The sequence below is a fragment of the Leptodactylus fuscus genome, chromosome 2, assembly GCF_031893055.1.
Source record: "Leptodactylus fuscus isolate aLepFus1 chromosome 2, aLepFus1.hap2, whole genome shotgun sequence".
NCBI classification, from domain to species: Eukaryota; Metazoa; Chordata; class Amphibia; order Anura; family Leptodactylidae; genus Leptodactylus; species Leptodactylus fuscus.
This window is the reverse complement of record NC_134266.1, coordinates 71,620,649-71,647,990: the sequence shown is the minus strand read 5'-3', so window position 1 is coordinate 71,647,990 and position 27,342 is coordinate 71,620,649. Positions and strand designations below refer to the sequence as shown.

The 27,342-nt window shown below is 42.8% G+C and overlaps 1 protein-coding gene across 1 annotated transcript in view; it reads left to right on the top strand.

Annotated features, from left to right (window-relative positions):
- LOC142194690 (uncharacterized) overlaps positions 1–27,342 on the top strand; it is a 352,778-nt gene that overhangs the window by 185,296 nt on the left and 140,140 nt on the right. Inside the window, exons 7-8 of the mRNA XM_075263977.1 lie at positions 11,600–11,689; positions 17,079–17,117. Coding sequence (XP_075120078.1) covers positions 11,600–11,689; positions 17,079–17,117 — 129 coding nt within the window. The remainder of the gene's footprint in view (positions 1–11,599; positions 11,690–17,078; positions 17,118–27,342) is intronic.

Here is a 27,342-nt window from a genome sequence, read left to right as displayed (position 1 = left end):
AACTCGACCAATCAGCGCTGGCTCTGCTGGAGGAGGCGGAGTCTAAGATAGCTCCACACCAGTCTCCATTCAGGTCCGACCTTAGACTCCGCCTCCTCCGGCAGAGCCAGCGCTGATTGGCCGAAGGCTGGCCAATGCATTCCTATGCGAATGCAGACTTAGCAGTGCTGAGTCAGTTTTGCTCAACTACACATCTGATGCACACTTGGCACTGCTACATCAGATGTAGCAATCTGATGTAGCAGAGCCGAGGGTGCACTAGAACCCCTATGCAAACTCAGTTCACGCTAATAGAATGCATTGGCCAGCGCTGATTGGCCAATGCATTCTATTAGCCCGATGAAGTAGAGCTGAATGTGTGTGCTAAGCACACTCATTCAGCACTGCTTCATCACGCCAATACAATGCATTAGCCAGTGCTGATTGGCCAGAGTACGGAATTCGGCCAATCAGCGCTGGCCAATGCATTCTATTAGCCCGATGAAGTAGAGCTGAATGTGTGTGCTAAGCACACACATTCAGCACTGCTTCATCACGCCAATACAATGCATTAGCCAGTGCTGATTGGCCAGAGTACGGAATTCGGCCAATCAGCGCTGGCTCTGCTGGAGGAGGCGGAGTCTAAGATCGCTCCACACCAGTCTCCATTCAGGTCCGACCTTAGACTCCGCCTCCTCCGGCAGAGCCAGCGCTGATTGGCCGAAGGCTGGCCAATGCATTCCTATGCGAATGCAGACTTAGCAGTGCTGAGTCAGTTTTGCTCAACTACACATCTGATGCACACTCGGCACTGCTACATCAGATGTAGCAATCTGATGTAGCAGAGCCGAGGGTGCACTAGAACCCCTGTGCAAACTCAGTTCACGCTAATAGAATGCATTGGCCAGCGCTGATTGGCCAATACATTCTATTAGCCCGATGAAGTAGAGCTGAATGTGTGTGCTAAGCACACACATTCAGCACTGCTTCATCACGCCAATACAATGCATTAGCCAGTGCTGATTGGCCAGAGTACGGAATTCGGCCAATCAGCGCTGGCTCTGCTGGAGGAGGCGGAGTCTAAGGTCGGACCTGAATGGAGACTGGTGTGGAGCGATCTTAGACTCCGCCTCCTCCAGCAGAGCCAGCGCTGATTGGCCGAATTCCGTACTCTGGCCAATCAGCGCTGGCCAATGCATTCTATTAGCTTGATGAAGCAGAGTGTGCACAAGGGTTCAAGCGCACCCTCGGCTCTGATGTAGCAGAGCTGAGGCTGCACAAGGGTTCAAGCGCACCCTCGGCTCTGATGTAGGAGAGCCGAGGGTGCACTTGAACCCTTGTGCACCCTCAGCTCTGCTACATCAGAGCCGAGGGTGCGCTTGAACCCTTGTGCACACTCTGCTTCATCAAGCTAATAGAATGCATTGGCCAGCGCTGATTGGCCAATGTATTCTATTAGCCTGATGAAGTAGAGCTGAATGTGTGTGCTAAGCACACACATTCAGCTCTACTTCATCGGGCTAATAGAATGCATTGGCCAGCGCTGATTGGCCAGAGTACGGAACTCGACCAATCAGCGCTGGCTCTGCTGGAGGAGGCGGAGTCTAAGATCGCTCCACACCAGTCTCCATTCAGGTCCGACCTTAGACTCCGCCTCCTCCAGCAGAGCCAGCGCTGATTGGCCGAATTCCGTACTCTGGCCAATCAGCACTGGCTAATGCATTGTATTGGCGTGATGAAGCAGTGCTGAATGTGTGTGCTTAGCACACACATTCAGCTCTACTTCATCGGGCTAATAGAATGCATTGGCCAATCAGCGCTGGCCAATGCATTCTATTAGCGTGAACTGAGTTTGCACAGGGGTTCTAGTGCACCCTCGGCTCTGCTACATCAGATTGCTACATCTGATGTAGCAGTGCCGAGTGTGCATCAGATGTGTAGTTGAGCAAAACTGACTCAGCACTGCTAAGTCTGCATTCGCATAGGAATGCATTGGCCAGCCTTCGGCCAATCAGCGCTGGCTCTGCCGGAGGAGGCGGAGTCTAAGGTCGGACCTGAATGGAGACTGGTGTGGAGCGATCTTAGACTCCGCCTCCTCCAGCAGAGCCAGCGCTGATTGGTCGAGTTCCGTACTCTGGCCAATCAGCGCTGGCCAATGCATTCTATTAGCTTGATGAAGCAGAGTGTGCACAAGGGTTCAAGCGCACCCTCGGCTCTGATGTAGCAGAGCTGAGGCTGCACAAGGGTTCAAGCGCACCCTCGGCTCTGATGTAGGAGAGCCGAGGGTGCACTTGAACCCTTGTGCACCCTCAGCTCTGCTACATCAGAGCCGAGGGTGCGCTTGAACCCTTGTGCACACTCTGCTTCATCAAGCTAATAGAATGCATTGGCCAGCGCTGATTGGCCAATGTATTCTATTAGCCTGATGAAGTAGAGCTGAATGTGTGTGCTAAGCACACACATTCAGCTCTACTTCATCGGGCTAATAGAATGCATTGGCCAGCGCTGATTGGCCAGAGTACGGAACTCGACCAATCAGCGCTGGCTCTGCTGGAGGAGGCGGAGTCTAAGATCGCTCCACACCAGTCTCCATTCAGGTCCGACCTTAGACTCCGCCTCCTCCAGCAGAGCCAGCGCTGATTGGCCGAATTCCGTACTCTGGCCAATCAGCACTGGCTAATGCATTGTATTGGCGTGATGAAGCAGTGCTGAATGTGTGTGCTTAGCACACACATTCAGCTCTACTTCATCGGGCTAATAGAATGCATTGGCCAATCAGCGCTGGCCAATGCATTCTATTAGCGTGAACTGAGTTTGCACAGGGGTTCTAGTGCACCCTCGGCTCTGCTACATCAGATTGCTACATCTGATGTAGCAGTGCCGAGTGTGCATCAGATGTGTAGTTGAGCAAAACTGACTCAGCACTGCTAAGTCTGCATTCGCATAGGAATGCATTGGCCAGCCTTCGGCCAATCAGCGCTGGCTCTGCCGGAGGAGGCGGAGTCTAAGGTCGGACCTGAATGGAGACTGGTGTGGAGCGATCTTAGACTCCGCCTCCTCCAGCAGAGCCAGCGCTGATTGGTCGAGTTCCGTACTCTGGCCAATCAGCGCTGGCCAATGCATTCTATTAGCCCGATGAAGTAGAGCTGAATGTGTGTGCTTAGCACACACATTCAGCTCTACTTCATCAGGCTAATAGAATACATTGGCCAATCAGCGCTGGCCAATGCATTCTATTAGCTTGATGAAGCAGAGTGTGCACAAGGGTTCAAGCGCACCCTCGGCTCTGATGTAGCAGAGCTGAGGGTGCACAAGGGTTCAAGTGCACCCTCGGCTCTCCTACATCAGAGCCGAGGGTGCGCTTGAACCCTTGTGCAGCCTCGGCTCTGCTACATCAGAGCCGAGGGTGCGCTTGAACCCTTGTGCACACTCTGCTTCATCAAGCTAATAGAATGCATTGGCCAGCACTGATTGGCCAGAGTACGGAATTCGGCCAATCAGCGCTGGCCAATGCATCCCTATGGGAAAAAGTTTATCTCACAAAAATCACAATTACACACCCGATAGAGCCCCAAAAAGTTATTTTTAATAACATTCCCCCCTAAATAAAGGTTATCCCTAGCTATCCCTGCCTGTACAGCTATCCCTGTCTCATAGTCACAAAGTTCACATTCTCATATGACCCGGATTTGAAATCCACTATTCGTCTAAAATGGAGGTCACCTGATTTCGGCAGCCAATGACTTTTTCCAATTTTTTTCAATGCCCCCGGTGTCGTAGTTCCTGTCCCACCTCCCCTGCGCTGTTATTGGTGCAAAAAAGGCGCCAGGGAAGGTGGGAGGGGAATCGAATTTTGGCGCACTTTACCACGTGGTGTTCGATTCGATTCGAACATGGCGAACACCCTGATATCCGATCGAACATGTGTTCGATAGAACACTGTTCGCTCATCTCTAGAAGAGACGTTTTTTTTTAATGTCCTCAGCTGTACGGTTTCGAACCTTCAGTTCATTTTACTTATTTATGATGGCTTAGACCTCATAATCTCAAGACACAACCTACAGCAAATTGAAATCACACCCACTGGATTCATTAGCAGAGGTTTTCAAGTAGATCATTTCGGTATCCCCTTGGACATACAAGATACAGTAATGTCTTAATGGTCAATGCCATATTGAACATACGTAAAAATAACCCTCAGTGTTACCTCTTTTGTTTTGCTCATATCTTCATATATGTCAATTAGAAATATTATAAGATATAAACATACAGTACCCAAATTGCCTTGCTTTAGAATGTAAAAGCTTTATGGATTGTTGACTCTACAAAGGAGTCCAACAACTTTTCCCCATAGTCAATTATTCTTGTCGTCTAAAATAATGTATCAAAGCATTGGGCCAAAAGATTGCATGTGAAAGATGTGGATAGAACCTAAATAATAACATACTAATACCAGATTTATAGGGATTTCCCAGGATCATGATATTGATCACCTATCCTTAGAATCAAATGTCTGATTGTTGGGAATTTGTCAACTGCATCCCTACAAATGGGCTGTTTGTAGAAGCCGCTGCATTTGGGTGACTTCTGTGGTCTGTTCATGATTTACACCTACTTTGTTTTGTTAAATTTACTCTGGGCAAAAGTGGTCTATTACATCATCACTGTTTCCCAGTCCCTACTGTCTCACCTTGTTTTTGGTGCGGAAAGAGGCCCAAAAGCTCATCTGCCACATAAGAGAACTCCAGTATTAGGTCAAGACCCCACGTGGTGCAAATACTGCGGAATAAAACGCCTTGTTTTACGGACTCCCATCTACACGTTGTGAAAAAAAGTTTTGGACATCACAGCATGTCAAATATACCTACGGAAGTGCCAGCGTTTTTTCTATACGTATAATTGAAGCAAAAAGACACCAGAGGAAACCTCTGAAAAGCGCTATGGGAAAAACCGCAATGCATTGTCGCCATAGATTTTCTAGTAGTGCTTTTTTGCTGCAGCCCGCTACGTGGGCCATATACAGTAAAGGGTACAAGGCAGGTGAAGGAATCTGTTTCTTCATTGGAGCCAGGGTGCTGGGTGATTCTGTCTTAAAATCAGTGTCAAATTCTGCCCTGATTCTGCCTCTTACTGTTTTAAATGAGAGATAGACATCATAGCAGGATACTGAAAAAAAAAAGTTTGCCTCGATTACTTTTCATTTTCTGCCTTAGGGTGCATTCACACTACGGATACGGTGACTGATTCTGAACGTTAAAACACGTTCAGAATCAGCGCGTATAAAGCAGATCCCATTCATTTCAATGGGAGACGGCATACGAGCGCTCCGCATTGAAATGAATGGGCTGCTTTTTACTCTACGAGTTTTCCCATTGAAGTGAATGGGAAGCGCTCACGTGTATGGCTCGCCGTGTGAAGGGGCCCGGCGCTCAGCTCAGTCCGAGCCGTACACACGAGCGCTTCCCATTCACTTCAATGTGAGCACTCGTAGAGTAAAAAGCAGCCCATTCATTTCAATGCGGAGCGCTTGTATGCCGGCTCCCATTGAAATGAATGGGATCTGCTTTATACGCGCTGATTCTGAACGTGTTTTAACGTTCAGAATCAGTCAGCGTATCAGTAGTGTGAATGCACCCTTACTCCAAGAGTAAGAATATTTTTAACAAGTCCATGAACTACAAAATCTAGCAGAAAACACCCAAACGTTAGGGATCTGTACAACGTATCAGTCCACTGTTTGACTACTGAAATGTTTACACCCTATCAGTACTTTCAATGGGATGACACGTTATAGGTTTGTAGCTCACTTGAGTCTGTTGACTAGAGATGAGAGAACATCTTTGGCACCAGCTAAGACTGACTCAAATATCCCAAATTTACTCTATAATAGGTAGAGACCCAGAAGAGGTGTCTGACGCTCTCCCCGTGGCTGACATTGTGCACCCGGTGACACTGCTGAGGTCTGAGATTGGAGACCCTGAGTGCATGACATCACCAAGAGAGAGTGCCAGATGCCAGTGACTAGGTTCAAAAGAGGTGAGTATAAATTATTTTTTATTTTTTTACATCTCCTCTAGGCTTCCATTATTATACCCTGGGGTCTGAAGAAGCCCCACAATATAATTCCAGCTCATACCAAACTTGTTCGACCCTAAACAATTTAGGGACCTGAGCCACCCAAATCCAAAACAAAATAAATACTGATGGACCTTTTGGTGACATTTTCTAATTTTCTTTCTGTTTGATAAATTTGAATTTTTGTTTTTCTAACTAAGATTTCTGAAATAAGATTAAGGATGCGGAAATATAGCAACTTACTAAAAAATGCCTTCTATACTTTCCTTAAGAAGGGAATAATTTATGTACTTCTTTCTGAAATAAAAAAAAAATTGCTGGTGCAATTGCCTCAAAAACGACATTGGCCAACTAGCAATGTGCCAGCAGATGTCATTGCTGTCTGTAGAAATTACTGTCTGAGGATGGAGAAAGCAGAGTAATAATTAGATCAATAAGGGGGAACTGAAATACATATGGAAATATATTCTCTGCCACTTTATTTCCCAATTTGCATAGCAGAAATGAATGGCTTTCAATGCTTACACATAAAAAAGACTGGATGCATAATGTTCATATAAACAGGAGGGCAGGAAATATATTTTATAAAGAGCAATAACTGAGGATTATCTTAGCCATGGATGATGTGATAAGCTTTGGCTGTTTTATTAGTTATAGTAACTATTGTATACAGTCTAGCCAGTAAGCTATGGGCACCCTGCGAGAATGGTGCATGAAAGAACTATACGCTGTGTTTGTCACTCTTAACAGTAGAGGAACACTGTGGTTGCTATTTGGTAAAATGGGTTTACCTTCACTGGAATTACTTCTAAACACACATACATCTTGTAGAGTTTTTAGTGACATTGTGAACATACCTTTAAGTGACAAAGTGCAATCTTGCTGCCAAGAAAATCAACTTTTAATTAGTATATACTGTAGATGAGCTGTTCCTTGTATATGGTACCATGCCTGATGAAGAGACCTAGTAGTCTCGAAAGCTTGTAATCTGTTATTATTTTTGTTAGCCATTAAAAAGGTATCAACTACTGAAGACTCCATCTTTATATTTCTGTTCCATGTACCCAAGGTGTATTGCCTTGTCTGCAATTGTGGTTGGTACCCAACATCAGTCCTTAGCAAAAAGATTGACAGGTCCCGACGTGCAGTGAAAACATGCTAAAATGGGTGTTCTGGCAGATCTGTTCATACCCAGGGTGCCCCAAACAGCACTTTTGGATACCCACGTTGTGGAAATGCAGCTTTTTTGTTGCAGATTTTGTTGCAGTTTTTTGAGCCATAGCCAATAATGGCTAGAAAAGGAATGGGAATTATAATGGAAGTTCTTATACTGTACTTCTACCTTCTGCTCAACCCACTCCTGGCTTTGGCTGAAAAAAACGCAACCAAATCTGCAACAAAAAAAGCTGCTTTTCTGCAAGGTGGGGACCTTAGCCCCAATGTTGATTTTTCTTTTGCAGCCAGGTTGTACTTTAAAGCAAAAAAAAAAAAAAAGATATGTTCACAACTTCACAACAAGTTTTAGTGGTGGTTAGAATACCTTTTAAGGTTCAGCCTGTATTTTTGTTTTGTTTTGTATTTTGTCATTCTATTTTCTTTTTGGATAAAAAATATTATTAATATATCTTGCTTAATATAACTACTATCATAATTACTGGCAACACCACAAACATAGCAATAAATTCAAGAGATACTCTCACCAGAATACTTTAAATCTTGAAAATTGGTACCCCCCCCCCAAAAAAAAACAAAACAAAACAAAAAAAAAACGGTGTATATAAGCACCTAAATGTAAACATTGAACCAAAAAAGAAAAAGCAATGAGTGCGATACATAATTTCATAAATGAATGAGTCCCTAATATGCAAAAATATATCAAAATTTATTGTGACCCTGCATAAGTAAACCCATAAAACAGTAGAGACAAACAATACTAGTAAGTGTCAGACAAACATTAGAGGTCCAAATATCAAATCTAAAATACACAGCATGTATGCCACCATATGCCACCAGCAGGTCAAATATCATCAATAGATGCAAATGGCCATCATGTCAATAGTCTCCATATGTACATCATATTCACAGAGGACAATAAACAGTGACAGGTCATCAATAATGTCCATATGGCCAGTCCAATGAAACAGTCAAAGTATAAAGGGATATTATACTTTAGTCATAAAGATCACTATAATACCTATCTAAGCCTGCTCACCGGGAAGAAAAGGCAATTACATAATAAGTTATATGCCTATATTACCCATATGTGATATAGGAGCGCTGACAACCTCTGCCTGCTGACACCACGCTATCACAACTACTGGCAACCATGTAGACAATTTCTCAATTTCTAAAACATACACATGCAGAAAGAAGCATTCTTCAATCAAATTTATTCCAGCATTTCTTATACTCACTAGTACTATTACTTTATTAAAAGTTTTATAATTAAATATGCTTTAAAGGGGCTCTGTCATCAAAAATATGCTGTATATGCTCCACATATGCATGAATAGCCCTTAAAAAGTCGATCCAGGCTCCACAAATGTTATTATAAACCCCCCCATTTTAAAATAAAACCATAAAAACATATTTGTAAATCATACCTATCGTGCACGGTGGGCGGTCCTCCACGGTCCGACGTCATCTTGCTGTCACGCCTTCCTCTTCTTTCTTCTTCCAACGACGTCCTCCTGTCCTGGCATGCACAGTATGCTCATTCTGGAAGAAAAGAAGATGCAGGCGGGGAAGAGCGAGGACGCACACACACAATCCTTGACAACATATACATTGCTACTATTATTAGGACATTATATTAGGGTACACTATTAGGATACTCTTATTTCCCTACATGCTCCAGATAGGTGGTCTACAGTATGAAAAAGAATTAAAGAGGCTGTCCAAGACTTAATATCAATATGAGATCAGTGGTGACCTAACACCTGGCAACACGACAGACATTTTGCTTTCACGCCAGTATTGGTGACTATCCATCAGAGTTTTTTCGGTATGTCTTAAGGATGGTCATTTCTAGTGATAAAAAGATTTAGCATGCAGAGTTATCATACTGATAATTAAAATATGATATGCCTGGGTGAACATGCATCTTTGCTGACTTAAAAAATGTCAAGTAAGATGATCCAAGGCAACCTGGGGCTCCTGTAAGCTCAGAAACATTGCCTGGAACATTATAAAATTTGTAGTTTTTTTTTTAACCCCTTAGCGACCCTTGACGTAACTGTACGTCATGGGTCGCATGGGGATGTATGGAGCGAGCTCACACGCTGAGCTCGCTCCATACACGGCAGATGCCGGCTGTATAATACAGCCAGGACCTGCCAATAACAGCAGCGGTCGGTGCCCGAGCCGATCGCTGCTGTTAACCCTTTACACACTGCGGTCAAACGCGACCGCAGCGTGTAAACAGCGCAGGCGGCATGGGCGCCGCCATGTTTCCCCGATCGCCGCCCTCCTGAACGTCACATGAGGGCGGTGATCGGTTGCTATGACAGCCGGAAGCCTATTGAAGGCTTCCAGGCTTGTCTCTGCACTAGATGTATTAGATGATGCCAGAGGCCAGAGGCATCGTCTAATAGAAGTGCTGCGATTCTGCTATTCACTGCAGTACTGTAGTATTGCAGTGAATAGTATGAGCGATCAGACCCCCTAGGTTTCAAGGTACCTAAGGGGTCTGATCATAAATGTAACAGAAGAAAAAAAAAAGTTTTTAAAAGTATTAAAAAAATAAAAAAAATATAAAAGTTCAAATCACCCCCCTTTCCCTAGATTAGCTATAAAAGTAATTAAAGAACATTAAACATAAACATATTAGGTATCCCCGCGCTCCAAAATGCCCGAACTATTAGAATATTAAAACATTTATCCCGTACTGCGAACGGCGTAGCGGCAAAAAAAATAAAAACAGCCAAAAAGCGTTTTTTTCAACACTTTGCCTCCTATAAAAAATTGAATAAAAAGTGATCAAACCATCAGATCTTTCCCCAAATGGTATCAATAGAAACGTCATCTTGTCCCGCATAAAAAGACACCACAACCAGCTCCATACATGGAAATATGAAAAAGTTACAGGTGTTAGAACATGATGACACAAAATTTTTTTTCTATTTTGCAAAGTTTATCATTTTTTTAAAAGTATCAAAACATTTCAAATACTATATAAATTTAGTATCACCGCGTTCGTACTGACACGTAGAACACAGGTAACATGTCATTTGTACCAAACAGTGAACGCTGCAAAAATTAAACCCATAAGAAAATGGCGCAAATGCATTTTTTCTCCAATTGCACCTCATTCTGAATTTTTTTCCAGCTTCCCAGTACATTGCACAGCATATTGAATGATGCCATTACAAAGTACAATTTGTCCTGCAAACAATAAGCCATCATGTGACTCTGTGAACTGAAAAATGAAAAAGTTATGGCTCTTGAAATGTGAGGAGGGAAAAACGAAAATGCGAAACCAAAAAATGGCCTGGTCCTTAAGGGGTCTTTCCAGTTTTCAAATTCTAAATTCCTCTCTCTGTTTAGGAGGCCATAGTATTACATTTAATGGGTGACGCATATAAAGACTGGTTCTTTGTTTAAACTGTTAAAAAGAAATGAGGAAAAAAAGAACAAAACTATAACCAAAGCTTTACTATAGTACTGTATATGTGGCCAAGATTTGTGAAGGACATGAAGAAGTAATAGCACTGGGTGGACATTCTTTATATGCCTACTAGTATAAAAGATACATACAGGGGTATCTCCAAACTATTGGTACATTTTTGGAGTAAACGAAGACAACAAACGTGGTCAAAACTTAGACTATACAATCTAAAGAGATGCCAGATTTACCTTCCAGGATCAGCCACTGTAATAAATATGGTACAGCTTTAGGGTAAATGAGTTTTTTGGACTGGAATTTGACGTGGAGGCCGTCTCAGATTCCAATCCAAAAAACTGCTAGCCGGCATTCCGTCGCAGCATACCGCTCCGTATTAGGCCCAAATGAATGGGCCTAGTCGGGAGGGAGATATCGCGAGGTGGACATCTGCAGCTGAATCTGCCACAGAATCTGCCTGAAGAAAGGGCAGGTCGCTTCTTTTTTCCGCGAGCGGGAACAAACCGCTTGCGGAAAAGGGAAATGACTGGCTCCCATTGATTTCAATGGGAGGCGTTTTTTGAGCCAGATTCTGACGCGGATTTTGCGTCAAAATTTGCCCTAAAAAACCCTGTGTGAACCCGGCCTTAGGCTGTCCAGTCTAAGTTTACATTGTCTGTCTTTAAGGCTATATACCCACGACTGTCATTGAAATCTATTATTTCTATTATCAGTATGACTGATGTAGAAGGAGCACTCTCCATCTGCATCCATTCTCATTCATTGTAATCAAAAAGTCAGCTCAGGAACCTACATACATTATTTAATCCATTTCCAGCCATCTTTCTATATTTAAAATACAAAATAACATTGTTTTAGATTTTCTCCCTCAGAATATACTTTGTACTATATTGTCTTCAATAACTTTCATATTATATTTTATAGGACATACCATTTTACTGCCTGGGGCGTACCATTTATTCTGTCCTGCCTCCCTCTTTTTGGAGATCTTTATGGCCCTGCTGGTGCCTGGTGGTAAGTGGCGGTGCCTTTATTCTTGCTTATGTCATCTTTATTCTTTATAATACAAATATGATAGAAAAATGTATAAGAAAATAAAATATGAGGCATTTCTGTATATTCATTTCAAGCATTCTGCAACAATGACGGTGGCAATAAGTGACAGGTTACTATTTTGTTTCTGCATCAAGCCCTATGGCTTACTACTTTACTATTGCAGCAGTTTGTGATGAAGTTGTGGTATGGAAGTCATATTAAAAAAAATGCTAGTCAAAGAACAAAAAGCATTTATTTGTTTTGGAAAGATACCAGTGTTCATAGAACTACTGGGACCCATGATCTCAAGAACAAGGTCCAGTGTACACTATTGAATAGTCCCAGTGGTCAGACACTTACTGTCTATACTGTATCCTTTAGACAGGTAATAAGTTGCTGTGGCTGACAACCCTTTTAAATTTTAAATCAGCCGGGGGCAGTGAATAAAATAAAATACATACTCACCTGTCCCCGTTGCTCCGGTGTCCTCCCACAGGTCCCAGTTTTTCTGCTCTTGTGGAGTTCTGCTAAAGCCGCTGAGGCCAATCAGCAAAGGTCCTGAATGTCACTACCTGTGACATCTAATCCTTTTCCTGAGGCCGCTGATTGGCCTCAACAGCCACGTGACTGCTGAGGCCTCAGGAAGATGACCTGTGATGTCACAGTTAGTGACATTCAGGCCCTTCTTCTTTAATGTGGAAGAATATAACTGCAGTCACTTACTTGGAGTACTTCAGTTACAAGGAAAGATTAAAAGAGTTAAAGCTGGTTAGTTTTTTTTTTTAGAAGAGGTGTTTCAGGGAACATTCGATAAACCTGTATAAATATATACATGGACAAAATTGTTGGTACCCCTTGTTTAATGAAAGAAAAGACCACAATGGTCAAAGAAATAACTTGAATCTGACAAACTGGAATTTGCTAAACTACAAGCTTCTGGGAGAATGTCCTATGGACAGATGAGACAAAAATCAAACTTTTTGGCAAGGCACATCAGCTCTATGTTCACAACGGGAAAAATGAAGCATATCTTGAAAAGACCACTGTCCCTACTGTGAATCATGGAGGAGGCTCTGTTATGTTCTGGGGCTGCTTTGCTGCATCTGGCATAGGGTGTCTTGAATCTGTGCAGGGTACAATGAAATCTCAAGACTATCAAGGAATTCTAAAGAGAAATGTGCTGCCCAGTGTCAGAAAGCTTGGTCTCAGTTGCAGGTCATGAGTGTTGCAACAGGACAATGACCCAAAACACACAGCTAAAACACCTAAGAATGGCTAAGAGGAAAACATTGGACTATTCTGAAGTGGCCTTCTGTGAGCCCTGACCTAAATCCTATTGAGCATCTTTGGAAGGAGCTGAAACATGCCGTCTGGAGAAGGCACCCTTCAATCCTGAGACAACTGGAGCAGTTTGCCTATGAGGAGTGGGACAAAATACCTGCTGAGAGGTGCAGAAATCTCATTGACAATTACAAGATTCGTTTGATTGCAGCGATTGCCTCATAAGGTTGTGCAACAAAATATATTAAGTTAAGACGGGAACCATCATTTCTGCCCAGGTCTGTTTCATGAGTTTTATTTTATTTTTTTTAAATTCTGTTGAAGAGAAAGCAATATCTGACTTTCATGTGTTCAATTTCTTAGAATTTTTATTTATTATTACTTTTGTCAGATTCAAGTTATTTCTGTGACCATTGTGGGTTTTTCTTTCATTAATCGAGGGGTACCAACAATTTTGTCCACGTGTGTATATAAATGGCCCATACCAGAAATATGGGGAAAAGCTGTACCATGAGACATCTGGAGAAAAAAAAAAAAGGTTCAATCTCCAGAGGCAACTGTAAGGACTGTGAATCTGTGGAATAGCCTACCCCAGGAGCTGGTATATTCTGTATGAACAATTTTAAAGTCACGTTCTTATCCATTTAAATGTAAACCCTGTCTTCTGTGGCAGGCTTCTGTTTAGAGGCAAAGTCTGCATGAGACCATAAAGCTGGAATGCTGTGATAATGACTACATTTTTGGAACTGTCTTCATCCTCTCCTGAATATTTACGGAAGACCTATGTGTAGTGAAAAGACAAATGATTTAGGATTTTGTTTCGGATTCTGTGCTATGACTTTCAATATTCAGCTTATGAGAAATATCAAGCTGCAGCTAGATAAACCTGAGCTTCATTTGTGGACTTTCTTGAGTTCAGTCTGCTGTTTCCTTTCGACTATAGGAGACAGCAATCCTACTAATCCGCTGTGTCACAGTATACACATGAGTGCACACACGTATTAGGTTTAATTATGTAGTGGTCTGCATTAGCACTATGCAGATAGGACAGTTCTACAACATGTACAATAGAGTATGAAGTAGATTAAGGAGGTAATAAATAAGTTTTTGGAAAGCTTTTATTATGCACTGAACTGTTGCGAGATGTGTCACCCGATGGCCATTCCATTCATCACCCCCTACACATATAAAAGGAGTCTGGAAAACAGGAAGAGACAGAAACCCTGTTGTATAATATTATAATGTTACCAGGTTATGAAGCTTTTTTTCTGGTAAAACTATTGTACATAGATAGATAGATAGATAGATAGATAGATAGATAGATAGATAGGGACAAAGACAACACTAACTCTTCATGAGAACGAAAACATGTCCATCCAAGGCAATGATCCTCAATTCCCCTAAGCAATCCAGAGTAGAGCAAGTATACAAGATAACAGCAACCTTTTGACCCTTTATGAGGCTGATAGGCTGATTATGAGGATAAGAAAGACCCATCTACATTAAATTTCCAAAAACAATTGCACTCCACCCTAAAAAAGAATACTAATCTAGAATGCTGTCCCTGCTTTGCTGTGTTTTAGATATTGTGGTTCCAAAACCCAAAAAATGATACGTGTTAATATCTACTAATCACCCAGTATTATGTTGGTGTATCCAGATTGCTATTCCTCAAGTCACTTTGGTCTAGACAGTCATTACATAGAACACAATGAATACAATAATGTGCCTACTTCTGGACGCTCCCTGACGTCCTGGGTCTTTGAAGATGGCTGACACCACCAAGGTGTTGGTATCCCCTCTCGGGCTCCGATTATTTTACGCTGGGGTCTGAAAAGACCCGAGAGTATAATAATTGTTCATGGGTGTCCACAGTGTGGCATAATAGTGTGTGTAGGGGCCACTATAGGACTTTGTGTTCTTGGAGCACTTGAAGTCGCTATAGGTACATCTGGTATCACAGGTAACAAAGGAGGGCATCCAGCAATACTCATCCTTTGACTTCCTGACAAACTCCGCTGCTTCACCGCCATCCACGTGATCATTGTGACCACGTGGACGGATGGTGCTCTGTCATTGGTCGGTGGTGAAGTGCTCACAGCTTAGTGTAGCAGCAGAGTTTGTTAGGAGCTGCGTGGAGGCTGCATCGGGCGGTAACGCAATAACAAAATGGCGAATATTAATTTTTGGAATGAAACATCTAAGAGTATTAGTTTCGCTGAAATGAAAAATTTGCCAGATCAAGCACCACTTTCTACAAGACAGTCTGGAGCATCAGCGCCTTCATCACATTGGGAAACATGTGATGGAGCTGCTAAAGTTACTCCGGTGACAGGTATTTTACTACACCATTTTTGGCCAAGGCAATTCTACCGCCACCAACATCATCACTGAAAAAAAGTAAAAAAAAGTAAACTAAAAAAGTACCAAAAGAGTTTATTAAAAAATATAGAAGCGGCGAATTAAATCCGGTATCTGCTTTACATCAGTTTGTTCAGATGCAGTTTACGGAACTTCAGCTGAAAGAGACTGTAACTACAGGAAATGTTTAAGGTGCCTATTTTGCATTCTGTGCTATTGTTGATGGAATTCAGTACAAAACTGGAATGGGACGCAACAAAAAAGAAGCATTTAAATAAAAATTTAGCTTTGGGTCAACTACTTCAGTATGAAGAGTCTGAATCGTATGTTCAGCTTCCAGAAAGTCAAAGGATGAGTATTGCTGGATGCCCTCCTTTGTCAGAGCTCGTTCACATCTGCGCCCGGGGTCTCTGCTTTCAGGTTTCCGTTTCCTGCAAGAAACTGGGCAGGAGACGGAAACCTGGGCAGGAGCCGGAATGGGATTGAAAAGTGTCCGGCCGTGAGCACCGGTGAGCATTGTATGCTCTCTGCTGCGAAACCGTTTTTTTTTTTTTTTAACCGGACACAAAGTCAGACATGCAGGACTTTGTGTCCAGTTTTAAAAAAATGGTTTTGCCTCAGAGAGTTTAAAAAGCTCTCCTGTGCTCACGGCCAGACATGGTCTGACAGGTTTCCAGGAAACCTCAGAACGGAGACCAGATGCTGGTGTGAACCCAGCGTTACCTGTGGAACCAGATGTACATAATACTGTGTGCAGGGGCCACTCTGGGACATAATAGTGTGTACAGGGGCCACTATGGGGAATAGCAGAGAGCGCAGGAATGTAGGGGAAGGGGGTCATTCCGGGTCTTTGGCGGGCGTTGGTCGGGGGGGGGGGTGTCATGTCAAAAGTTCGTCACGGGACCCCGCCAGTGCTAGTTACACCACTGGCCTGACTGTAGAGAGGGGGCTATAGGGAGCAAATGATATGAAAGGCAGAGAAGGAGCAGGGAGGTGTTTTGACTGAAGAGGTAGGCCAGAAGAACAGGGAGTGTTACTTTGATGAATCTGAAGTCATTTTGTAACTCTCAATAGTATCTGCAAAGAGACAACTTCTGTTTGCACATAACCTGTGGTAGAACTAACTACCTTCAGGGCTGGGCTAATATGTCGGGCTTCTGTAACTAGACCTTACCACTCACACAATCATGGAGAATTGTACAGTCTCCTTGCAGATATTACCCATGACCAGGTTTGACCCCAGGATTCCAGTGCAGAAAAGAAATATAAATATGTTCCAAGAATTCTATGTAAGATGTTAATGCTGCTTACTGTTTTACCATATTTACTGTTGTCTCAGTAATTTTACAATCACGTATTGCGTTGTACATGAGACATCATTAATATTCCCTATTCTAGCACAGGTTTAGCACAGGCAATATGACCTTTCTTCTCTATTTTCTTGTTGCTTTATGCTATATTAAAATGTTTCATAAGGGTAATGGATTTTTTTCAGCGTACTAGGAAAAGGCACTGGTACAGTATGAATATTGTTTGTGATAAACTGTGACCTGCATATTTGATGGAGCAGGAGCTTGCAGGGAATTGTACTTTATCAAATGATGTGCCGTAACTTCCTTGGCCATAGAGTGTCTGAGATCGCAGCTCATGAGAAAATATTAAAGGAAACCTTTAGCCTTATTTGCACCTTTTAATTCTGCTAAGTGAACACTGTTTTCTCTTCTAGCTGGATAAAGGGCGAGCATGTAGCTTGGAGATTTGTCATGTAAGTATTCTGAAATTATTAGTTTTTTTCTCAAATTATTTGAAGGCAAAATGTAAAAAAAAACAAAAAAAAAAACAACCTAAAATGTAGCAATTGCATTATTTGCTTTGGTAGCATTGGCTCATTTGTTGCATAGAATAAGCAGAATATGATATAAGTGTTAAATTGAGTTTGCTTGGACACACCAAATAAAATGATTCTGGAGAACCATCCTATAACAACCCCTAGGAAATAGACCATAGAACCCTATGGCCATTATTGTGTTAGAGCCTGGGCCCACCGGAGGATCTTCTGGCACTGTGTTGGGCGAGTTAGACATTGTATGGTATTACTGTGCAGACTGCATTGAATCTGCACAGTAATACCATATAATGTATAACCATATAAGAGCTTCCTACTTATTTACTATTCCTTTTTTAGTCACTCCTAGGATTGGCTCAAAAAAACGCAGCAAAATCTGCAGCAAAAAAAGTTGAGTTTCTGCAACTTACAGACTCTTGACGGATATGTCTCTTGGTACCTATCACAAACAGCTGATTTTATTTTGAAAAGCTGTGATCATAGCATAATAAAATATATCACTCAGGAATTTGTTAAAGGGATCCTATCATACAAACACATTTTTTTCTTACGTTGGAATAGCCTTAAGAAAGGCTATTCTTCTCCTACCTTTCGTTGTCTTCTCTGCGCCACCGTTCCGTAGATATCCCGGTTCTTGTCAGTATGCAAGTTAGTTCTCTTGTAGCACTGGGGGCAGGCCCCAGTGCCCAAACAGCACTGGGGGCATCCCCACTGCTGCCAGAGAACTCTCTCCAGCGCCGCCTCCATCTTCGTCAGGAACGTCCTCTTCATCCTCTTCTTCCGGCGCAGATTTCAGACTTCTAGGCCTCAGGCAGAGCAGACTGCGCATGCCCACAGTCCACAAGAAAATGGCCGTTTACATAGTATTCCTGTATTTAATTCCTGCTGCCATAGTATTTAATTCCTGAGGAATACCATATAATGGTATTAAGACTTGCTTGATCTACAAAGCATTTCCCACATAGTGAACATGAATATGGCTTCTCTACTGTGTAAACTCTCTGCCCCATTTCTCGTCTATGATCACAATCGTTGATGGAACAGAAGGTTCGCCATGATAACACACTGAGTACATCAGTGTGCCATTCTAGGTTTTTAGTCTCCCCTAGACTTTTATGGGTGAGTCCGTTTTGCAAAAACTGAACAGAATTGGACCTGTTCTATCTGATGTAGCGCGGGATAACGGATCACACACTGATCAGCGAAAAACATGGTCATGTGCATGTACCCATAGAAATGAATGGGCCAGTGTGCTATCTGCGAAAAACAAAAACAAAACACAGATAGCACACGGATCTCACCCACAGATGTCTGCAAGGGGCCTTATACAATAATGTGTCCATATAAAAACAGAATCTATTGTGTGCATTCTAAACCTATAAAAATTATTCCTGGCCCCCACTTTTTGTCCTTTCTGTGATCGCTATCACATTTTCTTCAAAATACACACTTCTCTGCTTTGCGGGAAAAAAAAAATCATCTTTTTTTGGCTGGGGCCACTTTATGCAAGATGACAGTGGTTAGCTCTAAATCCACATGCTGCAACTAAAACCTGCAGCATTTTGATTATTTCATTAGGTTTTACATATGGATTGCAAAATCTTGAAAGGTTCCCACAGAGGAACCATAGCTGATTTTAGCTGTCTTTCACGATGGCGGCTTCAAGTAGAATATTCTGCATTATTTCCTGCACTGTGTGTCTCTGTATTGTGAAATTTAGTAGTGCACTAAAGGTCCTTGGCCATGAAAGAGTTAAACATGCTCCGCTTTGGGGGATGAGCCCAGTTCAATGGGCCCCTTGTCTTTTCTGCAAATTCAGGATTCTAGAGAAGTAAAACATTCTGACAGCTGCTCCTCAGCACATGGCTTACAACGTTTCTCTCTATCACTATTTTTATTGGTAAGGTTTTGGATCAGATGTTAAGCGGCATTCGGTATCTGTTAGGTGGTAAATCTCATAGAGACTCCGACCATAACACACTTGAACTTTTTGCCAGAACCCCTCAATATAAATAGAATATATAGAAATTCCTGCTTCTGTTTGAAAATTATTAGATGTATTCGTTCCAGATTCTTATAAATACAGTCCTATGAAAAAGTTTGGGCACCCCTATTAATCTTAATCATTTTTAGTTCTAAATATTTTGGTGTTTATAACAGCCATTTCAGTTTGATATATTTAATAACTGATGGACACAGTAATATTTCAGGATTGAAATGAGGTTTATTGTACTAACAGAAAATGTGCAATATGCATTAAACCAAAATTTGACTGGTGCAAAAGTATGGGCACCTCAACAGAAAAGTGACATTAATATTTAGTACATCCTCCTTTTGCAAAGATAACAGCCTCTAGTCGCTTCCTGTAGCTTTTAATCAGTTCCTGGATCCTGGATAAAGGTATTTTGGACAAACAATTCAAGTTCAGTTAAGTTAGATGGTCGCCGAGCATGGACAGCCCGCTTCAAATCATCCCACAGATGTTCAATGATATTCAGGTCTGGGGACTGGGATGGCCATTCCAGAACATTGTAAATGTTCCTCTGCATGAATGCCTGAGTCGATTTGGAGCGGTGTTTTGGATCATTGTCTTGCTGAAATGTCCATCCCCGGCGTAACTTCAACTTCGTCACTGATTCTTGAACATTATTCTCAAGAATCTGCTGATACTGAGTGGAATCCATGCGACTCTCAACTTTAACAAGATTCCCGATGCAGGCATTGGCCACACAGCCCCAAAGCATGATGGAAGCTCCACCAAATTTTACAGTGGGTAGCATGTGTTTTTCTTGGAATGCTGTTTCTTTTTGGACGCCATGCATAACGCCTTTTTTTATAACCAAACAACTCAATTTTTGTTTCCAAAATGAAGCTGCCTTGTCCAAATGTGCTTTTTCATACCTCAGTCAACTCTATTTGTGGCGTACGTGCAGAAACGGCTTCTTTCTCATCACTCTCCCATACAGCTTCTATTTGTGCAAAGTGCGCTGTATAGTTGACCGATGCACAGTGACACCATCTGCAGCAAGATGATGCTGCAGCTCTTTGGAGGTGGTCTGTGGATTGTCCTTGACTGTTCTCACCATTCTCCTTCTCTGCCTTTCTGATATTATTCTTGGCCTGCCACTTCTGGGCTTAACAAGAACTGTCCCTGTGGTCTTCCATTTCCTTACTATCTTCCTCACAGTGGAAACTGACAGGTTAAATCTCTGAGACAACTTTTTGTATCCTTCCCCTGAACAACTATGTTGAACAATCTTTGTTTTCAGATCATTTGAGAGTTGTTTTGAGTAGCCCATGATGCCACTCTTCAGAGGAGATTCAAATAGGAGATCAACTTGCAATTGGCCACCTTAAATACCTTTTCTTATGATTGGATACATCTGGCTATGAAGTTCAAAGCTCACTGAGGTTACAAAACCAATTTTGTGCTTCAGTAAGTCAGTAAAAAGTAGTTAGGGGAATTCAAATCAACAAAATGATAAGGGTGCCCATACTTTTGCACCGGTCAAATTTTGGTTTAATGCATATTGCACATTTTCTGTTAGTACAATAAACCTCATTTCAATCCTGAAATATTACTGTGTCCATCAGTTATTAGATATATCAAACTGAAATGGCTGCTGCAAACACCAAAATATTTAGAACAAAAAATGATTAAGATTAATAGGGGTGCCCAAACTTTTTCATAGGACTGTATGTGGGATAACAATTTGCTCAGACGTGGAAGAACAACTTCAAAGAGCGCAGAAAGGGACAGTGGGGGAAATCAGACACTTAAGTGTTCCCCGGCGGCTTTGTAATTCTTTCTCAGTGAGAGAAAACAAATGTTGAAGCCCATGGGGAGGTGGCTGTGAAAAGTGTACCTAATATAAAGAGGGCACTTGTTGTGCTCCGCTGGGATCCAGTGATATTTACATAAGATGGTTTCTTGTTTGGAAGCCTTAGAGTTTAACTTTGAACCCCTCCTGACCTGCCATTTGTAATTTGCAGTAGTAAAGACAGCAGTGCCAGACGCTGCTGAACTTCAAGGCGAAATCCCTCAAGTAACAATGGAGGAGAAACTTTGCGTTATGTTCTGTGGCTATGTTTGATTTTTAGTGCCCCAGATCCTTCCTTTACATAAATCAGATTTAAACAATTCAGCAACCGCTATTAAGAAGAATTGAAATCCTACGAGACCCGTCTTTTTTTTTTTAATTTGAGGTTGCTAAATCTTCGCTGCTTTAATAATCACTCGACAGCATTGAAATCCAAAAATTAAATTCCCAGTAAGATTCATGCCACATTGTGTCTTGTACCCTTTATAACAATCATGAACACTTAACATGTTGGCAAATTGGAATATGTTGCTTTTTAATAACATTCCCAAGTCCACTGTTATGTTTGAAGTGCTATAAGCCCTGCTCCTTTATAACCGTTATAAAGACTCATTAGAACCAGTGAGCAGTATTATTTTTAATCTCAGCTCAAATTGTGTAAAAAGTGCAATTAGATTTGCTGAAGAAAATCCAAGCGTTATTGTAAAGTGAATTATTTGTAATAATTAATATTAACATTTTATTGGCTGACGACTTAAGCTGTAACGGGATTGCACTCATTAGCAGCTCACTTCATGATCATTAGCCATTAGTTTTGATACTGGTAAACTTCCCAGAAAAACGCATTAACATCTATTGCAAGTAGACTGTATTTATGGTTTGTTCTGCCCTTGAACATGTATGTCAATACAGGCTAAATTAGATATTATTCCCCACTATGTTCAAGCTGCGGGTGGGTCCGGGACTATTCTTTGACATAGTTTAGGACTTTAAGAATTTTATGTTGATGGATACAAGCCAATGGATCTCCAGATGAAGAGCATAAGAAGGGGTTGGTTTGGGAACAGTCTTTTATTCCCCGATGGAGTAACATTGGCGTTAGCAACCCTTCGGAGTGACCACCACAATAAATAGTCTCCATCCACTCTGCTAAGAGGTCCCCATCCAGAATCTTGTCTTCATGCTGCTGGTCTTGTTTAGCCTCTTTATCACTTTGACATGGACTCCTATGGTCATCTAGAGACAAGACACTGGGGCTAAGACAGTGACTGATATTCTGCCAGTGGGTTAGAGCAGAGGTGTCCAAACTTTTTCCAAGGAAGGCCAGACTTGGTGAGGTGAAAATGTATGATGGTCAACAATTCAGCCTGACGTTATTTTATGCTGGGGCCCCATGTTCCTGCAAATTGGATATGATTCTGACCAATTCCATATGCACATTGCAAAAGAAATGTCCGCAACGGGCATGCTGCGATATCAACTACAGTCATGTTTTTGTATATCGTGGCTCTATCGGCAAAATTATGCTGTATGGGCCCCACATATGCATGAATAGCCTTTAAAAAGGCTATTCAGGCACCGCTAATGTTATTTTAACCCTCCCCCCTCCGTTTTAAAATAAAAAAGCTCTTCCCCAGCTTCATCGTTCTCTTCTTCCGGTGGGATTTTTCTCAATGGCACTACGATGGCATCCTTAAGGCAAGCGCTACTGTCTACATGCCAGATTTCAACCAATCCTGCTGGAAGAAGAGGACGATGAAGCCGGGGAAGAGCTAGGACCGGAGGGTGTCGCTGAAAGAGGAAGGCATGTCAGAAGATGACGTCGGACCATGCATGACCGCCCACCATGCACAATAAGTATAATTTACATATATGTTTTTATGGTTTTACTTTAAAACGGGGGGGGGGGGGGTAACATAACATTAGCAGTGCCTGAATAGCCTCACTAAAGGCTATTCACGCATATGTGGGGCTCATACAGCATATTTTTTTCCGATAGAGCCCCTTTAAAGAGAACCTTTCATGTCCATCATAGATGTACAGTATTATATACCGCTAGATAGCAGACAGTATGCTGAATTCAACACACTGATGGCATATAATACTGAAAATGGCATACTTTTAGAATAGTGAAGAAGAGGCAACTGTGGCCTGTGACATACAAGCTCTACCAGAAGCAGAATCGGGTCGTGGCGCCACTTCTCCCAGGATTGACAGAATGGAGGAGTACCAAACTGCATTCACTTACTGCTACCTGAGGAAAGAGGATAGATAGGTTAATAGGTGCCAGCCATTACCAGACCTTCATTGTTTATTAAAAAAGCAGTGGTAATATGGTAGGGCTCTCTAAATGCAACAGTGCTGGCTAGCTGGGTAAAAATTGAACATGGGCTGCATTTGGCTCACGGGCCAGACTTTGATCATGTCTGGTTTAGAGTATATACAGGACTAATACTATATGTATGGCAAGGAGATAATACAAAGCAGCACTTGGTCTAAATGGTTCTCGCACCGCCCGCAGTGTCAGCTGAAGTACATACAATGAAAGCAGTATGTGGCAAAGCCAAGACATGTCTACTACAATAATAGACATCAAATACTAATGCAAAATACTGCCTGAAATACTATTATGAAGGTAGCTCAAGTTATATTAAAGTCCTCATTTGTCATGTTAACCACTAATTTCATGTATGTGCTTTAACTATAAGAAATTTCTGTTATCAGTAAGTTGCCATTAAGTTAAATGGTCCTTCCCATTCTTGAGTCAGAGCGGAGATCCATGACACAGTCTGATTTACTGAATTATGCCTATTTTAAGGTCTGGAGTCAATGTGCTTTAATACTAAGCAATCATTTTAAGTCCTTGCATTGTAGGAAAAATTAGCATGCATTCTTTACTGTATATTCTGTGCAATTTCAATCTTATAGTCATAGCTACATATGTGTGATCTTTATGTGGTTGATATAATCAGATCGGTGTTATTGCTGTGGTTGTATGGAGTATCTACCTGAAGGATCACTATGTTATCTCATATATCTACAGCACTAAAACTCTTTCTGTACATATGGTGCAGTGTAAATCAACAATGAGGAACTCCATTAGTAAGACTAAAATAGCCGCCTTCTTCCCTTTATTATTATGCTGGTTTCTTCCATCAGTAGTCAGGGGGCTTTTGTATTTGCAGTCCAGCCCTATGATGTTTTGACCACCAGTTCTCCACATCTATTTTTGCTAAGAATGAGGCAATTGTGAACTGATTCTAACCAGGCAGGGTATACAGCCAAATAGGACAGGGTGCCTCTGTGTTTAGCACACGGCCAGTTGGAAACAACTTTCTATAGATGAATAGTGCAGGTCAATATATTAGTTACTTTCTATATTTTAGTCTATGAAGAGGGCATAGAAAAGACACTGAAATATTCTGTTACTCCATACACTTTTAACACTCCAGACCAGAAGGAAGGGAAGACAGGTGAAGATTTGTGTGCCTGTTTCCCACACTCTGCATGCCGGCATTCTGGCGCTATTGCATGTGCCGGGGGTGGGGGTGGGGATTAGGCACACAAGGCCTGGGTCCAGAGGAAATGGTAAGTAAGTGTTATGTCAGTCCAGGTAGCTGCAACGGGGCTAAGGGATAGCAGTAGGGAATCTCGCCCTGCACTACTCCCACTAGCTATCCCGGTCCCTGCCTCACGGGTGTGGGTCGGCTGTACTCAGGCTAAGCCTGACCCCGACAGCTCCTCTCTCACTGATTCCGTAGGCCTAGAAGGAAGTGGGAGAAGGAATGCCCTATAAGACCTCTAGGGACTGGAGACTAAAGGGGGTCACCCCTAACGAACAAGTGAAGCTGCTACTGACAGGGACTGACAAGGGTGTGCGCTGACTAACAACACAAGCAGCACACAGGAAAAATGTGGGAAAGGATTCCCCCAAACCAATATGGGAAGGAACCATACACTAGGAAACAAACACAGGGAAACTGAGTAGAAATCAAAGGATAATGCAATTCACTCACACAGTCAATTATACACAGAGGGAGGATTGGTGAACACAGAAGGGAAAACACACAAACCAACTCGTTCACCCAAACCTCCCAAAAATCAACCACGGAACTTCCTCTATCCCAGAACACCACCTACTCCTCCTGCTAAGGCCTAGCTCTGTAAAAGCGACACTCAGCACAGAACCATGGGAGGCATGGGTTTAAATACAGAGTAGAGACCACTCCTCCCAGGTGCAAATGGGAGGACAGACTAATCAACCAGGAGATAAAGCTGCCTACCATCAGTGCGCACGTGCAAGTCAGAAGGTGTGCACCAATACTCACGACAGGACAACCCCGCAGCGCCAGGATGCCACCCCAGACACTGCGCAGCCAAAAAACTCCCCAGGTAAGAAAAATAGAAATTAAAGAACCTAAATACTCCTAACAGGATCCTCCCCTCAAGGAGAAGACTCCGGATTCTCTAGGAGCATCCTTCTTCGGGAACTCCTTGTGGAATTTCTCCACGAGTCTGGGAGCTGACATATCCGACTCCAGAACCCAAGAATTATCCTCAGGACCGTATCCCTTCCATGCCACCAGATACCGTAGCTTCCCCTGAACATATTTGCTATCCAGAACTCGGGATATCTCATACTCCCCGGACTCAGAAACTGGTGGAACCTTAACTGGAGACGTTCCCTTCTTGGCCTTCTTTAACAAGGAGACTTGGAGACCCGGTTTATCTTCCACCTTTTAGGTAGTTGCAGCTGCGCCGCCACTTCATTTACCATCTTGATGATCTTAAAAGGACCCACAAATCTGGGACCCAGCTTCTTGCTAGGAACCTTCAACCTGATATTCTTGGTGGACAACCAAACCATCTCACCAGGGAAGAACTGCAACTCTCCTCTCTTCCGATCCGCCTGGACCTTAGCCTGGTGCGACGCCCGCACCAGATTCTCTCGGATACGGGACCATACCCCTTGCAGCTTTTTAGAAAATAGCTCCTCCTCCGGAACTGGGGAAGAAATGGAAGAAAATACTCCGAAAACAGGATGTCTACCACCGGAGCAAAAAAAAGGTGTGGTACCTGTGGCATTGGAATCATGGTTGTTTAGGGAAAATTCTGCCAGGGGGAGAAAGGCAGCCCAATTATTCTGGTTCTCTCGAACAAAACACCTCAAAAACTGTTCCACATCCTGATTCTTCCTCTCTGTTTGTCCGTTAGACTCTGGGTGAAACCCGGAGGAAAACGACAGTGTAACTCCCAACCTGCTGCAAAAAGCCCGCCAGAATTTAGCCACAAATTGCGGTCCCCTGTCCGAAACGATCTCCTCAGGAAGACCATGCAACCTTACAATCTCTTTAATAAACGCCTCAGATAGTGTCTTGGCACATGGCAGCCTGGAAAACGGGATCAAATGGCACATTTTCGTGAAGCGGTCAACGACTACCCAAATGACCGTGAAACCCTTAGACACCGGAAGGCCCGTGATGAAATCCATAGACAGATGAGTCCAAGGTGCCTTAGGAGGTTCCAATGGATGTAGAAGACCGTGGGGACGGGTATGCGACGCCTTGGCTCTTGCACAGACCGAACAATTTTGAACAAACTGCAAGACCTCCTTACTCCACCCTGGCCACCAAAAATTCCTAGACACCAATCTCATGGTCTCTGAAACCCCCGGGTGACCAGCAAGAACCGACTCATGACACTCCCTCAGGAGACTTTGTCGGAGAGTAGTTGGGACAAAAAGCTTGTTTCTAGGTATCTTGGAAGGTGCAGCGTGTTGCGCTTCGATCAAGGCCTTCTCTAATTTCGCGCCCAATACTGCTACCACCACTCCATCCCCAAGAATAGTGGCAGGCGCCTCTCGTTCCTCCTCAGTCGACATATACCGGGATAAATCATCAGCCTTAACATTCTTTGAACCCGGCACATAAGTCACGTTAAAATGGAACCGCGCAAAAAATAGAGCCCATCTGGCCTGCCGTGCATTTAATCTCTTCGCCGACCCAAGATAAATCAAATTCTTGTGGTCAGTAAATACCTGGACTGGCCTTCTGGCCCCCTCCAGGAAATGACGCCAATGTTCGAACGCTAGTTTTATTGCTAGTAGTTCCCTATCTCCGATGTCATAATTCCGTTCAGAGGCAGAGAATTTCTTAGAAAAGAAGGCACAGGGATGCGTACCCTCCTCGAACTCCTGAGAAAGTACTGCTCCCACCCCCACCGAAGAGGCATCCACCTCCACTCGGAAGGCCAACCTCTCATCCAGCTGTCTCAAAATGGGAGCGGACGAGAATCGCTTCTTCAGTTCTTCAAACGCAGCTAGC